General features: G+C 40.3%; 1 protein-coding gene across 3 annotated transcripts in view; it reads right to left on the bottom strand.

Annotated features, from left to right (window-relative positions):
• FAR2 (fatty acyl-CoA reductase 2) overlaps positions 1 to 17,708 on the bottom strand; it is a 185,825-nt gene that overhangs the window by 45,603 nt on the left and 122,514 nt on the right. For 2 of the 3 annotated variants that reach the window (XM_077952828.1, XM_015151153.3), the window contains exon 2: positions 15,380 to 15,606. In XM_077952828.1, the coding sequence (XP_077808954.1) occupies positions 15,380 to 15,568 (189 nt within the window). In that variant the 5' untranslated portion in view covers positions 15,569 to 15,606. 3 annotated transcript variants of the gene reach the window in all.

Below are 17,708 nucleotides of genomic sequence, written 5' to 3'. Positions count from 1 at the left end.
AATCAGAAATTCATTTTTGGAAGTTGAGAACAAGCAGCTTTTATACAGTGAAGCCTGGGGCAAGCATGAACTCATTTTTTTTTTTTCCCTACAAAAGAGTCTGAAAATTAACAAGAAACTTATAAAATAAAATTGACACTTCTACTGTGTGCTTCTTTAATTCTTGGGCTTTTCTTTGCAGATGTTTCCTAATTCAAAGTTTGTTGTTTTGTTGTTGTTTTCTTAGTTCAAAGTTAATTTGTTTACCTCTTAAAGATTAATTTATCTAACCCTTCTAGGAACTGCCACACAGTGATAGTCTCAAAAGGATTCAATAAACTAGTTCATAAAATGTCCCTATCTTCTATTGTCTTAAATCTAATCATGTTCTGTGAACTGTGGACCTAGTGTGTAACCCTGCATGATTTATCCCCCAGAGTTCTCTACTGTATTCCCAAGTTGATTTACCTCAGTGGCAACTGAGGGTTTATTGAGTAATCGACATTTTTCCAGAGAAACTGGTTTGAAGGATCCAGTGCAACCTGCCAAGCTCTGTCTTTGTTTATAAACCCACTTGCTGGTGATATCATTCAGGATAATCCCTCTCTAAAAACCTTGAATTTTGTCTGGTCTTCTTGGATGAGGAATTCTGAACCTGGTACAATCTCATTCTAACATTTCTCTAATATACTAAGTACTCGTAATATACTTTACTATAACTTCACAGGAAAAGGTTGACCATTTTTGGTATTATCTCAATGATACATATTTCAGTGTCTGAGCTTGCACTCATTCTTAAGTAGCTACATCAGTTTTAATAGTTTCTACTACTTCGGGTTTTATTCCCTTGGTATAGATATTGTCCTTTTAATGTTTTCTTAAGGAATTATTCAGAGTAGATTATTAGCAACTTAAGATCCTAAACAGATATACATGGGACACGGTTGTTGTAAAAAGAAACATATTGGTAAGACAGTAGGAAACTCAAAATGCTTTCAAGGTTTCTTTGAACTTTACTACTGAATTATTTATTTGCAACTCATTCTCTGGTATAGTGGGGAAAAGTCATCCATGATTTTTTAAGCCCAGATATATTTAAGACAACAATAAAGCTAAAATATCAATTTCACTATCTACATTTGCTTTCCACACAATGAAAAGCTGATTGGTTCATAATTACATGAGCATATTTTCCATAAGTAAGAGATGAAACAGCAGCTTGGAAACCCTTGGTCTGTGGTGAGCATGTTCACATTTCAACACATGAAATTTGGTGTGCAAAATTTCCCTAGCAGCTCCTCAGATTTTATGAAAAACTAGAAGATAATTTTTTAAAAAGCAATGTTAAATACTTAAAATCACATTTCTAATAAAAATAAGTCAAACTATTTAATTTTGATAATTTCAAAACTAAAAATGAACTGAACTTATACTTGATGACATAATTTTGTAAATTCATGATTGATGTCTGCCTCATTCTGATTTATTTACTACTTTACAAGATAGGAGTTTCTTTTCTTCCACTGTAAAAGTATAATGTGTTCATTGTATTTGGAAAACGTGGAAGATAGAAGATTACGGTTCTTATTTTTTCACTATTATAGAGGGTAATTTTTCCCCACTATAGAAGTAGCATAATCACAATTCTCATTCGAAAATTTGAAAATGCAAAAAAAAGTAATCCAAGATCACATCAACATTTAGGGCTAATAGTTGAGATTATACTGAATATAGTTTTTCATCTGTTTTTGCACCAATATATTACAAGCCTTTTCATGTCATTTACTGTTTTATAAAACATGATTTTTAATGCCTGAATACTTGTCTAACACTTGTATGTATTGTTGTTTATTAGTCATTCCTCTATTGTAGAACATTGAAATTGGATCCAAGTTTACTATAAGTAATACTATAATAAAAATATATATTATTTGTGGTGTCTCTGGTTGTTTCCTTAGAGTGACACCTTAATTATCTTTGTGAGAAAGTCCTCAAGAATCTTGCCATTAATTCATATACTTTTCCCCCTATTGATATGTCCCTTTAAGTGCTCTGAAAATAAGAAACTTAGTAATAAGAAAGAAAATTAATCTTCTCTTCCGATTCTTCAGTTCTAGTTCTCTGTGGCCAATGGGTTTTTTAAAATCCCTTTGTCCACAGCATCTCCCATTTAATTGTTTCTTTCTGACAGCAGGGAAACTGGTAGTCAGATGTGACAGTTATACATACCATAAAAGGAAAAGAATGAAGCAGATGTCTGAATTTTGATACATAGAACAGATGTCCTTTTGATCATATTTCCTGGGGGATATAGCAGTAATCAAAGGCAAACTGGTAACATTTTTGGGTACTATGTTTTAAAGAAAAATTTCCAAGCCTCACATAGCTGACGTGGTTTATTTACCTTCAGGAACACTGTAGTACTTGCAGTGAGTTAGAATTCATTCATAATTATGTGTGACTGGAGAGATGTATTGCTTAAAAGCTATATCAGGCCCTACTTAGGAATAAGTTACAACTGCATTTAAATCACTCTCTTTATGTCAAACTCGTTAAAGTTAAATGGCAACATCTAGAGGGGGTCTTGATTAACATGAGATAAATATTTGCAGAATCTGATGCCTACTGGAAGAAACTCTGACCCAGACAGGAAAGTTCTTCAGAGTAAAAACCAAGAAGGGTAAGAGTAGCTATGCAATAGAAGTAAGCCTTGGCCTGGACCCAGACAAGATCATTGCATAAGAGGTTGGTTTTAGAAGTAGAGTTGGCTGAAATTAAAAGTCCCGAGTGACATGAAGACAGTGTTAAAATAAATCCAAACTCTTCTTTATTGCTTGACACTTTTCCAATCGCATTGACTTCATTCCTGGTAAGCTGATGTAACATGCTGAGTTCTGCCTTATTTTATACTTTATTTGGCTAGAATTTGGGGGAGGGGGTAAAGGTGCAGGTTGATTATTTAAAATGTGCAGGCCACCTCCACCAACTTTCTAATATAGGGCTATTACTTAAGGGAACACACCCATAAAACTTTGATTTTCTAGTAATTCTGCTTTTGTGCATTCCTAATTTAAGACTCAGTGAGGGTGAAAGAGTTTTAGATTTGGCAAACACTGCACTATTTTCTCGAATTTTTTGGATTTGCTAAAACCAATAACAAATTTATTACCCAATTTTGTTTTTCCTTTAACTTTTTTTCTGTGTGTTGCCACTGTATCCTCCACATCTGGCCCAGTGCTTGACACTTAGTAGGCACTCAGCCAATACGTACTGAATGAACAAGTTTAATGTATTCCAGTGTTTTTTTAGTTGTTAAATGATGTTGTGCCTAATGCATACTTCTTCCTTCTTTCACTTCTTCATTAATCCTTTTGTTCATGTATTTTACTTATGTCAAGCTGTCACATTGTGTGCATGAACCAAAGGATTTATTTTTTCTTCCACAGCTCCAGAGTCAGCAAATGACTGACCTTAAACCTGAAAGACCCATTGGTTTCCGCCTTTACTCTTGCAGAATGAGTTATGAAGCCAAAGACCGCAAGAAGAGCATACTTCTTAACAGCCACTTCAGAGGTGACAGCCAGGGAGTAAGAAATAAGGAAGAACCTTCCAGAGGATGGAGTCACCACAAATAATGATGGAAAAGAGAGTAGATTTAGAGGCTACTTAAGGAATTTCCCCATTCCCAGTGTAGGAAGCTTCTCAATACTTGCTAATCAGGATTTCCTTATGGTTATACTCTAGGGACTGCTGCTTGCCAGCCTGTCTTCTCTTTTTTGAATAGAAGGTGTCTTCGTTTGATTTTATTTTTTCTTCAACTTCGCTGTTCTACAATGACAAGAGGTAGAACAGAAACATTTTCTACCTCAACATGGGAGGCAGAAAATTCGCCTTTTTATCCAAGAATACCAAACCAGAAGCTGAACTATCTGGATCTGATAGAGAGGATAGTCTATTCCCCCCTGGACTTTGGACTGGATGCAATAATGGTATGAGACCCTGGGGTAGGAATGAGTGTCTTCTATGTGTAGGAAAGACAGGAAAGCAGATATTTGGCGACGTAAAAAGAAGGCCATGGCAGAACCTCATTAGTTGTTCAACAATCCTATTTTCCTTTTCTCTTGGCCACACAGCTATGCATTTTCCAGCCATCCTTGTAGTTAGATGCCCAGTCACAGTTCTGAGAATGGAATAAGGACAGATGTGATGGGCACTTCTGGGCCTGGGCCGTAAAAACCTTCCACATGATGTCCAGTGCCTCTTTTTCCCCATTGACAGTTGGATATTGTCATTCAGAGAGACCTCAGATGGTTTAGAAACCATGTGCAGAAGATGGTAACCTTCCCTCAGCATGGATCCTTATATGACCGTAGAGTGCAATGCCTTCTACCAATTACACCTACTGTGTTTGAGAATCAAATTTCATTTGCATTAAGCTACTGATTGGGGGGGGTTATCTCCTTCAGCACCCACATTAGTACAACTCATGCAGAATGGAGAGTTAATGTGAACAAATATGGCACAGACTGGTGAAACCTAGGTCTTTACGATTATGGGTGAATTTCTGATTATACTTTCCCTTCCTTCAAAAAGTTTTTTTCAAATTAAATGTTGTAATATAAATGTGAATTCTTAAATATCTTTCTTTTCTTTTTTTTTTTTTTTTTTGAGACAGAGTCCCGTTCTGTCACCCAGGCTGGAGTGCAGTGGCAGGATCTCAGCTCAGGCAAGCTCCGCCTCCCGAGTTTATGGCCATTCTCCTGCCTCAGCCTCCCGAGTAGCTGGGACTACAGGCGCCCGCCACCGCGCCTGGCTAATTTTTTGTATTTTTAGTAGAGATGGGGTTTCACCGTGTTAGCCAGGATGGCCTCTATCTCCTGACCTTGTGATGCGCCCGCCTTGGCCTCCCAAAGTGCTGGGATTACAGGCATGAGCCACCGCGCCCGGCCGGAATTCTTAAATATCTTTCTAATGAAATTATGACTAACTATAGAAAAGAGAATGCAGGAACATATACATCCTTGATAAGAGTGTGAAACTGATGCAGGCAATCTAGAGGGTCTTGCCTAGGGATAATGAACAACAGAACATACCCGGGTAAAAGAAATGAGAGGTTACTGATAAAAAAACTAACATTTAGCCAGGAGTGGTGGCTCATGCCTATAATCCCAGCACTTTGGGAGGCCGAGGCAGGCAGATCGCCTGAGGTCAGGAGTTCGAAACAAGCCTGGCCAAAGTACTGAAACCCCATCTCTACTAGAAATACAAAATTAGCCAGGCATGGTGGTGGGCGCCTGTAATCACAGCTACTTGGGAGGTTGAGGCAGGAGAATCGCTTGAACCTGGGAGGCGGAGGTTGCAGTGAGCTGAGATCATGCCACTGCACTCCAGCCTGGGTGCCTGGGTGACAGAACTAGACTTCATCTCAAAAAACAACAACAACAACAACAACAAAAAAACAACAACTAATATTTATATGGCACAATATAAAACATTATACTTAGGATCACATTCAATCTTTGCAAATCCCTGTGAAATAACTATTATTATCAGATCCAGTTTATGCACAATAAAAACAAGACTCATATAGGTTAGGTAACTAGGCCGTGGTCTCTCTACCAAGCTCTATCTTTCTGATTGAGGAGAGAGTATCTAGAGCTTTAGTGTTCTTTTTACTGCCCTATGCTACCTCCCAGTACAGATATAACAACTAAACCAACAAATAACCTGTAATTGAGGATTTAGACTTTTAGCAGCTTTAACCATCCAAAACATAGCTGTGAGACCAAAACGAGAAAAACAGTTTACAAAAGCCCATATTTATTGCACCAAGAAAAAGCCAGGTCTGTGAAATATTGCTTAGAATTTGTGTACTAAACTTAGCATAATGAATTAACAAATTCAGTGACCTCATTTTCTCCTAGATTACAATAAATGGAAGACTTAAAATGATGAGAAAAATAAGCACAGCAAACTTCAGTTAACAGGGTAGAGGATGACCCATTGAAAGACTGGGCATTCATGCGTGGGAGGTAAAGGCAAGTCCTATGAGTGGTAGGCAGTCTGAGGCAAGTGCTCTCTCTTTTTGTTGTTTGATTCTAAATTTAGGACAACTGAAGAAAGGGCCTTGGCCTGGTCTGGATCAAGTTGGTATGGAGCCCATGAGAAATGGAAGATGATTCATAAACATACCCAGTTCATGCCAGGCAACAGCAGAGATGACCATGAAAAATGAGCCACCTGAGAATTCTCAACTATTCTTGGGGAATGTCATTAATTACATTTTTATTAAAAGGCAGGAATACCCAAGCTGACATATGAGTTACAAAGGCAAAGTAGAATTTCCCTCTATGGATTTTGTTAATCTAAAATATAAATTAATAAGCTTTTACTAATACAAAACATACCCATCAATTCATCGTCTTCAATTCAGAAAGAACTAAACTAGAGTTCGATGGTATCTTAAATCCAAAAAATCAAAATAAAAACCCAACCAACAGCCATTTGCCAAATTCCTGAGTGCTTAGGACTCTCCATTTCTAGTCTAGCAAATGTGTTCCAGTTGCAATTTTAAACATTTTTTCCCAGATCTTTCAAGAAACCTGTAATAGTATCAAGTGCAGCACACAAGGCTAGCTTTCTGTAAGCACTCAGTCTCATCTACCCACCTTTACTTTATACAGGCTCCTAAATTCAACCCTAGAATAAAAAGCACTTTTCGTTTGTTGTTAAAAGTCCTTTCTCTAGTCAGGTGTGGTGGCGGCTCATGCTTGTAATCCCAGCACTTCGGGAAGCTGAGACCAGAAGATTGCTTGAAACCAAGAGTTTGAGACCAGCCAGTACAATGTAGTGAGACCACCATGTCTAAATAAATAAATAAATAAAGCTGGGCATGGTGTCACATATTTGTGGTCCCACCTACTTGGGAGACTGAGGTGGGTGGATCACATGAGCCCAGGAGGTTGAGGCTGCAGTGAACAATGATCATGCAATGCCCTCCAGCCTTGGTGATAAGAGTGAGACCATGTCTCAGTAATTTAAAAAGTCTATCCTCTGCCTCAAAGGGACTTTGTTGTTATAAAACTATTGAAAATGTGTAGAAACATATTTTATGTTTATTAAAACTATTGAAAATATGTATAAACCAGGTGTGGTGGCTCACACTTCTAATCCTAGCACTTTGGGAGGCTGAAGCAGGAGGACTGTTTGAGGCCACAAGTTCGAGACCAGCCTAAGCAACATAGGGAGATCCCGTCTGTACAAAAATTTGAAAATTAGCAAGCTTTGGCAGTGTGTGCCTGTATTCGCAGCTACTCAGGAGGTTGAGGCAAGAGAATCCTTTGAACCCAGGAGTTTGAGGTTACAGTAAGCTGATTGTGAACTGTACTCCAACCTGGGCAACAGAAAAAAAAAGAAAAGAAAACAAAAAGAAAAAAGAAAGAAAGGAAGAAGAAAATATGTACAAATGAATGTTTTACATTGAAACAATTACTATAGCATCAAAATGCTCATTCGATAAGATGGAAATTTCTTCTTGTCTATCTATTTCTCGTTTTGCAGCAAAGGCATGATTATATTTCTAAAAATTTTTGCCTTATATAGTCAGATAGAAACATGCAAAGTAGGCAGAGCCTAGGCATCTACCTGAAAGAAATACCCTCCTGCATTTTCTTGAACATATTAACTCTTCCTGATCTCCAGTGGGGCTATCTCTGGAGTCCTTTTCTGGACGCATAATTTTAAAGCAGGTGTCACTTGTTAGGGTGGCTTGTCCTTTTTCTTCACAGTACTTTTCAAAATACTTAAATATACATTTATTTCTTATGAAACTTGTTTACCTCACTGGACTTTAAGATCCATAAGGTCAATCCCATATGTGTTTTGTCTTCTACCTTATTGCCCCTGTTCCCCAGGCACAAAGCAATATGTGCCTGACATATATTTGGCTCTCAATAAATACTTGTCATATTTGTGTGCTTGTTCAACTTTTCTCACTCTTTTTGTGTGTAGGTGTGTACTTTCTTGTTATTTCTGGACATTTACAGATTATTTTGCCTGAAGTTCAGCTATGCATTAAAACTATTTTATGGCCGGGCGTGGTGGCTCATGTCTGTAATCCCAGCACTTTGGGAGGCCGAGGCGGGTGGATCACGAGGTCAGGAGTTCAAGACCAGCCTGGCCACGATGGTGAAACCCCGTCTCTACTAAAACTACAAAAATTAGCCAGGTGCGGTGGCAGATGCCTGTAATCCCAGCTACTCAGGAGGCTGAGGCAGGAGAATCGCTTGAACTCAGGTGGCAGAGGTTGCAGTGAGCTGAGATAGAGCTACTGCACTCCAGCAGCTGGGTGACAGAGTGAGACTCTGTCTCAAAATAAATAAATAACTATTTTATAAAAAGTCTTTTATCTATTATTATTATTATTATTTTTTGAGACAGAGTTTCACTGCGTTGCCCAGGCTGGAGTGCAGTGGTGCAATCTCAGCTCACTGTAGCCTCTGCCTCCTGGGTTCAAGCCATTCTCCTGCCTCAGCCTCCCGAGTAGCTGGGATTACAGGAGACTGCTACCATGCCCAGCTAATTTTTGTTTTTTGAGTAGAGATGGGCTTTCACCATACTGGCCAGGCTGGTCTCGAACTCCTGACCTCAGATGATCTGTCCATTTCGGCCTCCCAAAGTGCTAGGATTACAGAAGTGAGCCGCCATGCCCAGCCTTGACATGATTAGGTGTTTTATATTAGAAGACATTTTTCTGGTCCTCTAAGGAGTTGGCAAACTTCTGTAAAGGGAAGATAATATTCTCAGCTTTGCGGGCCATGTGATTTCTGTCCCAACTACTCAACTAATTCACATTTATCTTTCCTGTTGTCATCAGCATCAATTGAGTAAAATTTTCTATTATTATTTAAATAGTAGGAAATCATATAGCTGTCAAGATAACAAAGACCTTCACTGGGAGTGTCAGGCTCTAAAAGATAAAGCTCCAACTCCCTCCCATATTTGAGTACGAATTTAAAGCTAATATTTGCTGAGTGTTTACTGTGGTTCAGGCAGTATTCTAAATGCCTTTCCTATGTTAACTCATTTACATCTCACAACAGTACAAAAGATAATAATCATTATCATCTCCATTTGGACACTGAGGCTTGTTATGTAAAGTCACACCACCCAGTGGTGGAGAGAGGACACCAGCTCAGGTCTGTCTGACTCCAGAAACCATGCTCCACTCAGGATGCTAAGACCCTAATACCCATGAGTATCTGAATTATCAAGCAGGTATTCACCCTTCTCCAGTAGCCACCTTGCCTCAGGAGCAGATAATCTCACCGCAGCTCCAGGGAAAAGCTTATTGATCTCCATGCACTCTTACCCTCTAGACAGTGATTGGCTTAGTTCTGAGGTTTCTGAACAAATCAGTACATGGCATACCTCAGGCCATAGGGGCTGGTCAGAAATGGACATGTAACCTCAACTAGGCTGATAAGATGGGAGGGAAATTTGCTGAGGGTTTTTAGAAAACACGTTTCATCAATCTTGAAATTGGTGAGAAAATCTTGGAGAGGGCCAGCCTCTCTTCATCTGAAGATTGCCATATATGTGTGTGAAGCTTGAAGCTACAGCAAACATCTTACTGATCATGAGGATAAAACCAGAACAAAGTGGCAGAGTTGAGAGACTCAAAGACCAAGGCAGCCAGAGCTCTAGTTAAATCACAACTGCTCACCACTCTAGTGCTGGATTTTTTCCATTGTATAATCAATACATCACCTTTGTGTTTTAAACCAGTTTCAATTGGGTTTTCTTTCAATGGAATGTAACTTGACTGATGCAATTATATGAAGTCTTTCAAAATCTGGCCTCAGCATACCTTTCTAGTCCTTTTTTTTTTTTACTTGTTTAGGGTCTAATAAATTACCCAGAGTTTCCCAAACACACCACACCATTCATGCATTTGCAAGCATGATTCTTTCTGCTTTCATTACCCTTTGCTCTTCTCTCCCTTGAGAACTCATGTTGGGTTGCAATCATGTTCCAAATGTCTGTCTCCAGCACTTCATGTGGCTACATCATTTTTGTCTTTACATTCTTTGCCATTCTCATGCACTTAACACATAATAGGCACTCCAATAAGTGTCTTTAGGATTAACAAAAATGATGGGCAACATGGAAATCTGAATCACAATAGTCTTTCTCTACGAGATACTTAACCATCTACATCAATGCTGTCTGGTAAAACTTTCTGTGATAATGGAAATGTTCTATACCTGCCCTGTCCAGTAAAAATAAGCCGCTAACCACATGTGGCTATTGAGCACTTGAAGTGTAGCTAGTATGACTGAAGAACTGAATTTTAAATTTCATTTAATTATAATGGATTCAAATTTAGCCATATATGGCTAGTGGCTACTATACTGAATAGCACAGATGTAGACAACAAATTTAAAGAATTTTCCAAACACGGAAATGGGTCACCTAAATGATTTTAGATACCAAGCTAAATAAAAACATCTAGAGATGGTACTATTTTGACTCTAACAATTTTTTTAATTGAAAGTAATATATATATACACACACATATATATACACAAACACACACATATACACACATATACATATATACACACATACACGTGTGTCTATGTGTGTGTGTCTATATGTATATACACACATATATATACACATATATATGCATACACATATATGTATGTGTGTGTGTATATATATACACATACATATATATATAATCTAGAGGTTTCTTTCACCTTTCAAAAATAGCTCATCCCCATAACTTAAAGAATATAATTGTATCTGTCTTGTCTTTATTTTGAATTTCCAATTTCAAGGAATACAAGCGATAATATCTTGAATCTCATAGATGGCCAGTAACTACTTCTTGCGTAAGTCCTTATTTGCACAGAGCTTTATCCACAGCCAATCAGCAATAGCATTCTTATATTCTGAAACATATACAATTTGTGTAGCAAAAACTTTTCAGTTTTGGGATACACAGCAATAAAATCAAGCAGATAATTTTTTCCATGGAACATCTCTTTACAGTTATCAGATTCCATATAGTGATAATAAAGTAGACACTTGCATAGCTAATGGCTTGTGTTTTAAGAATCAAGTGATAGAATCTGTTCTTGTTACCCACAGAATGGCCATGTCAACATGGTTTGTGATCTACCACAGATGCATTTTTCAACTATATTATACACATCAGATTCCCTTCCTCCCACAACTCTTTGAGGGAAAAATTTATGGGGGAAAAAAACACTTTTTTTTTTTTTTTGGGCATAACTTAGTATACAGCCCTACTTAGTAAACTTAGTAAACTTAGTAAAAAGTGAGGCCCTAGGAAATAGTGGTGAAAGCCATACCTTAAATCCAGAAAGCCTTGAGGGCAAAAGAGAAAAAAAGACGCAGAGACTCTCTGGGTAAGCAAGGTATTATTACAGCATTTTAAACATAAAGAAACCAAGGCTCAGCAAAGTATGTATCTAGTCCACTATCACACAACTCATAATTGGTCGTATGGAGATTCACAACCAAGTCTGTCTGCCTCTGAAGCCCAGGCCGTTAAGTACCATCTGATCACAACAGATAGTTCTCAGGTGATATTGAATGCTGCTGCTATTGGGACCACACTTTGAGAACCACTGTTCATAAAAGTCAACAGCTGACAATAAATAGCCCAATAGTGAAAACAGGTGCTGAGATTTGCAAGGCAGTTTTACAGATAAGTTACCTAGAGTATAATCACGATTTCCAGAACAAAATCAATGCTGCTGTGTTATAAAAAACACTGCATTGAAAGAAGCGGTAGGTAAAGATTGGGTTGACCACAAGACTCTCTGCCACAATATTTATCTAGAAGCCCATAGTTGGCAACAAAGGTACCAGGCTAACATGAAACGTCTGCTATGTGATAAAAACGAAGTCCAGAGGTGGGGCCAAGATGGCCTACTAGAAGCAGCGGTGATTGGAGGCTCCCATCGAAAAACAAACATAATAAGCATGTGAATCCTTCGCCAGGAACCGAGGTATCCAGGTTCTCTCATCAAAATTGACTAGAAGGCTAGCATGACTCACAGAGAGAAGGAAGAGCAGTATGGTGCGGTGGCCCACCTGAGAGCCACACGAGGAAGGGGGATGCCCTCCCCTTAGGCAAGGGAGGTGGTGAGTGAGCGTGCTGCCCAGCCGGGGAAACTGCTTTTTCCATGGAACGGTGCAACCTACGGGTCGGAAGAGCCCACTGGGGAACCCACGCCACCAGGGCCTACCGTCCCAACTCGAGAAAGCGTAGATTCTTACAGCCTCTCAGCTAAAATCTGCTGAAGCCTACTGAACTCCTGGGGGCAGAAGGGCGACCAGCACTGGCTGCCACCTCCTGCTGTCTAAGCCACTTGAGCTCCTTGGGGGAGGGTCAGCAGCCAGTACTGGGACTGGCAACTGCCTAACAGGCTAAGCTCCCTGGGCGGGGGAAGGGCGACACCCGTTTCTATAGCTCCAGGCTGTGCTTTTCCCCTGCTGGTGCCAGGGAGGCTGGATGGCTTGGTCCCAAGACTTGTCCCCACAGCCCTACACACAGTGGCAGCCACACACACACTGTGGCAGTCTGTGGCCAGAGTGCCTCTTCAGGCTTAACCCCCACCCATCCTTCCTCAGTGGTGGGGGAAGGGCTTCCCTGCAGGATCTCCAATAACTCTAGCCAGAGGCTTAGGAACAGAATTCTGATCTCCCTGGGCCTGAGCCCCTAGGGGGAGGGGTGGCTGCAGTCTCTGTGGACCAGCAGACTTAGTCTCTCCTCCTGGTAGTTCTGAGGAATCAGGGCAACCCAGACAAGTGGGTTTCCCCGCAATGAAACACACCCTCTCCACCAAGGGACAAAGTAGTTCATTAAAGGGTCCTGCTCCCGTTGCCACAACAGGGTGAGACCTTCCAACAGGGGTTGTCAGACACCCTCTACAGGAACAATCCTACTGGCATCAGGCTGGTGCCCCTTGAGGTCAGAGGTCCCAGGAGAAGGAGCAGGCACCCATCTTTGCTGCTCTCCAGCCTCTTTGAGTGACATCTCCAGGCACAGCAGCAAATCAGATGAATAAGGCCTGAAGCAAACCCCCAGCAAACTGCAGCAGCCCTACAGAAGAGGTACCTGACTATTGAAAGAAAAACAAGCAGAAAGTGTCAATAGTGTCAACAACAACAATAAAAAGGCCCCCACAGAAACCCCATCCAAGGGTCAGCAGCCACAAAGACTGAAACTAGACAAACTCACAAAGATGAGAAAGAATCAACGGAAAAAATGCTGAAAACCCAAAAGGCCAGAGTGCCTCTTCTCCTCCACATGATCGCAACATCTCTCCATCAAGGGTGCAAAACTGGACGGAGGATCAGAGGGACGAATTGACAGAAGTAGGCTTCAGAAGATGAGTAATAAAACTATGATGAGCTAAAGGAGCATGTTCTAACTCAATGCAAAGAAGCTAAGAATCTTGATAAAAGGTTAGAGAAATTGCTAACTAGAATAACCAGTTTAGAGAGGAACATAAAGGACCAGATGGTGCTGAGAAACACAACACGACAATGTCGTGAGGCATACACAGCTATCAGCCGCTGAATCAACCGAGTGGAAGAAAGGATATCAGAGTTTGAAGACCACCTTACTGAAATAAGACATGCTGACAAGAATAGAGAAAAAAGAATGAAAAGGAATGAACAAAGCCTCCAAGAAATATGGGACTTCATAAGAAGCCCGAACCTACAATTGATTGGAGTACCAGAAGGAGACGGGGAGAATGGAAGCAAGCTGGAAAACACACTTTAGGATATTATCCAGGAGAACCTCCCCAACCTAGCAAGATAGGCCAACACGCAAATTCGGGAAACACAGAGAACACCATTAAGATACTCCATGAGAAGATCAACCCCAAGAAAACAAAGTCCATTAGGGGTAGATAACTGAGAAAAGCTGTCTGAAGAGGGATCTGGGAATTTATTCTAGGTTTTGGTTCTATGTCATATCAGCCTTTTAAGAACCATTAATTATCCCAAAGGCAGTGTGGGGCAGAAGCAAGTGTGCTGGCCTTAGAGTCAGGCTGTAGGGTTGGAAATCTGATTTTTCCTCTACTAAGTAGAAGACCTTTGGTAAGTTAACGCTTCAGGCCTCAGTTTCCCCATCTATAAAATGAGAATAGTAATGGTTCTTACTTCACAGGGTTATCACAAAGATACATGAAGTAAGGTGTGAAAAGACCTTAGGATAGTAGGTGCCATGTACTAAGTATCCAGTAAACGTTAGCTGTTAGGATTATTTTGTCCCACTGCTGAGTCAAGTCATGATGTGAGGCTTTTCCAATTTGCTTGATGATGGTTTGTACCAAAATCGTATTCTGTTGCAAGCAGATAAATTTGATCATCTGTTTCTGGGCAGTCTACAATGTGCTGTGCCATCAGATACATGTGCATCATAGATGTTAGCATTCCTACACACTGGAAAGGAGATTGTAAAAAAAGAAACTTCGAATTTTCTTTTTGCCAGTCTTATGTCACCCCCTATATTCCAAAGTGCCTTATGAACAACATATGTACATTTTCTCATTTAGTCCCTATGAAGGTAGTTGTTGTTTTTATTTAAAACATCAGAAAGTTTGAAAATCTAAACTCTGAAGGTTAAGAGGTAATATGACAACAAATTCATAAGCAAGAATTTGAACCCAGATATGTTTGAGACCCAAGGTTACACTGCCTTGAAATTTATAAATTAAAACGAGAGAATAGGCATAATGTCTTTTTTTTTTTTTGAGAGGAGAGAGGGTTTGATATCCAAATGCTCATTCACAGATATAATATTTTATTTCCAATGTTTTTACCTTAGAAGAACTTATGGGATAATAGAAATATCAAAAGTTTCCATAAATAAAATATATAACAGCTAAACCTTGTAAAGTTTAGACAACGGAAAGTATTACTGCATGGGTATTTAGTAGTCACATCTGCTCCCTAAGCAATAGAATAGAACATAGAAGAATATCCAAAAAACTGGGGGAAGAAAAACAATCTTAAATTTAAAAGAAAATTAGTGAAGGGTTCAGATGAACTTGCAGCAGATATTAAGCCTGAAGCATCCACTCAGGGAGTCTGAGTATTTTGATACTTAGTAGTTTCCAGAACATAGGCGATCTCACCTGCCCTGGACTGAAACTAAGCCCTCTTTTCCCTCTTTTGGGAAAACACCGATTTCCACCAGCAGCTGGTTGCTGTCTTGTTTTGTCTGCCTTCCTCTACCTGTGCAGGTAGCCTGGTCCCCACTTGCAATACGGGGCTATGAGAGAACATTGTAGTGAATCATCTTGCCCTAAGGCATTGCCCATGACACACGCTTTCCTATAAGGCATACCTTACTGTTTAGGATCTGGAAAACCCTCTGCTGCAGTGTCTGGCCAGCCTTGGGCCTCACAAGGATGTAAATGACTTTCAGGTCCGGGCTGGTGCGAAACAGCTTCTCCATCAGCACTTTGCCCAGGAAGCCTGTGGCCCCCGTGATGAGAATGGACTTGCCGCCATAGAAAGCTGCAATCATGGACATGATTCCTCCCTTTCTTTTATAGATCCTGAAAGACGTTCCTGAAAAGGAAGAGAAATAACAAAAGATTACATTTTTAGAAGTTCTAATATTCCAAGTCACTTAACATGTTTCTGTTGCTTCCAGGAGTTTTGAATGCAGAAAAAAGTAGATCAGACAGTGAGAGCATGATGGCTTTTAGGCAATACGACTCATTCCAATCAATATTTATTGAGTTCTCTCTACATGCTAGACTTTATGCCAGGAACTGTGAGCAAGAAATGAAAAGACATAGTTCCTGCTTTCAAGGAATTGCTCGCAGTCTAGTGGAGGAGGCAGATGATAAAGAGACTGTTAAATACAATATAGTAAGTGCTAAAACAAAGGGAGACATGAAAGGGGTACATAGCAGCATCTGGAAATTTCAAAGTGTCTGTGGGTGATGACATCTGAGCTGAAACTTGGAAGGCAGAGAAGGGCTGGGGTCAGGGTGTCCCAGGCCAAGGAAAGAGCAAGGGCAAAGGTGCAGTGGTGTGGCACAGCGAGCTTAGGGGAAATAAAAGGATGCAGTGTTACATGACATAAATGAGAAGGTTAGGACTGGCCCTGCAGCTTGTGAAACCAAACTTAGAACAGCTATCAAGTTTTTAAAAATTATGATGTGAGACCATCCTGGCTAACACAGTGAAACCCCGTCTCTACTAAAAAATACAAAAAAACTAGCCGGGCGAGGTGGCGGGCGCCTGTAGTTCCAGCTACTCGGGAGGCTGAGGCAGGAGAATGGTGTGAACCCGGAAGGCGGAGCTTGCAGTGCGCGGAGATCCGGCCACTGCACTACAGCCTGGGCCACAGAGCGAGACTCCATCTCAAAAAAAAAAAAAAAAAAAAAATTGGAACAAATAATATACTTTTGTTAATCTCTTCCTCGAGTTGAAAATGGGTCTAGGTCGAGTGCCACCTTTTTCCCCCTCATATGCTGCTCATAGGGTGGAGACACTGAAAAGCAAAGGTGGAGGAGGCTGAAAAGGGAGGCCACAGCCCACTTGCCTTGGTGTGCCCTGAAATAGCATGGGTTGCGATGCAGGGCTTGGTTTGTCCACATAAGTCCTGTGTTTGCAGAAGTGCTGAGAAAAAACGAATCTGGTAGCGGGAAGCCAGATGCAACTCTTGCTGCAGAAATGCAACATGAAGTGTTTTGTCTTTCAGTTCAGGTTGGAGATGATTGGAGACAGTAGGAGAGAATTTTGAACTAAACAGTGCTGGAGGTGTGGGGAAGATCTTCCTTTCTGTCCACTCACTTTGTCAGCTGTGGGAAGGCTCAACTGCCTCTTTGGACGGGGTTTGGGTGGATCCTGCAGAACAGCTCCAGGGACAGGCCCTGACATCAGGGCTTATAAAGAAGAGAAAAACAACTAAAAGAGTCAATACCCTGCTCTTCAACTCTAGTCCTGAATGCTCTGCTAGTCCTTAAGCAACAATGACTCTTCTTAGTCATAATTTATATTTTGAAGATCTTGAGGCCATGTTCTTAGATGGAATTCTTTGCCTTTGGGGGATTATTTACTAAAAAAAAAATTTTTGAGTACCTACCATTCCAGACTCTATGCTAAGTTCTAAAGACATGCAGATGAACAAAGCAGACTGGTCCGTACTGTCACTCTAGCAGGGGAGGCCAGCAATGCAAAGTCAAATAAACATATAAACAAGATCATCACAGACTGCTGCACATGCTATGAAGTAACTAAAACAGGGATCAATGACAGAAATTACACCCAATCATCAATGCTATTCATTTTAGGAAATCTGGATTTCAAATCACATTAGCTGTGTTCACTGAGTTACTATTTGAGCTCCCTTTGTTGAGGGTGGATGAGAGAAATATTATGAACACCACTTTTGGATCTTGTTTTTGTCATATTACATAATGTTACATGAGTATATTACAATTCACCCAGGGACTTTCTCAAGAATTTAGCACTCGGAAACAGTATTGAATATTCTTGCCTTGCCTGCTTTGAAGCTCAGAATAGTGTCCCCGAGTTAGGAAAGCAGAATAGCACCCAAGATTAGCATTCAATTCTAAGCAAGGCTGTCTGAAGTAAAATCCCAGTTCTACCGCTTATTAGCTGTGTGATCTCAGGAAATTACTAACCTCTCTTCAGTC

This window comes from Macaca mulatta, chromosome 11, assembly GCF_049350105.2.
Source record: "Macaca mulatta isolate MMU2019108-1 chromosome 11, T2T-MMU8v2.0, whole genome shotgun sequence".
In the NCBI taxonomy this organism is placed as follows: Eukaryota; Metazoa; Chordata; class Mammalia; order Primates; family Cercopithecidae; genus Macaca; species Macaca mulatta.
The sequence above is the reverse complement of the archived record's forward strand: the minus strand, read 5'-3'. Positions and strand labels throughout refer to the sequence as shown.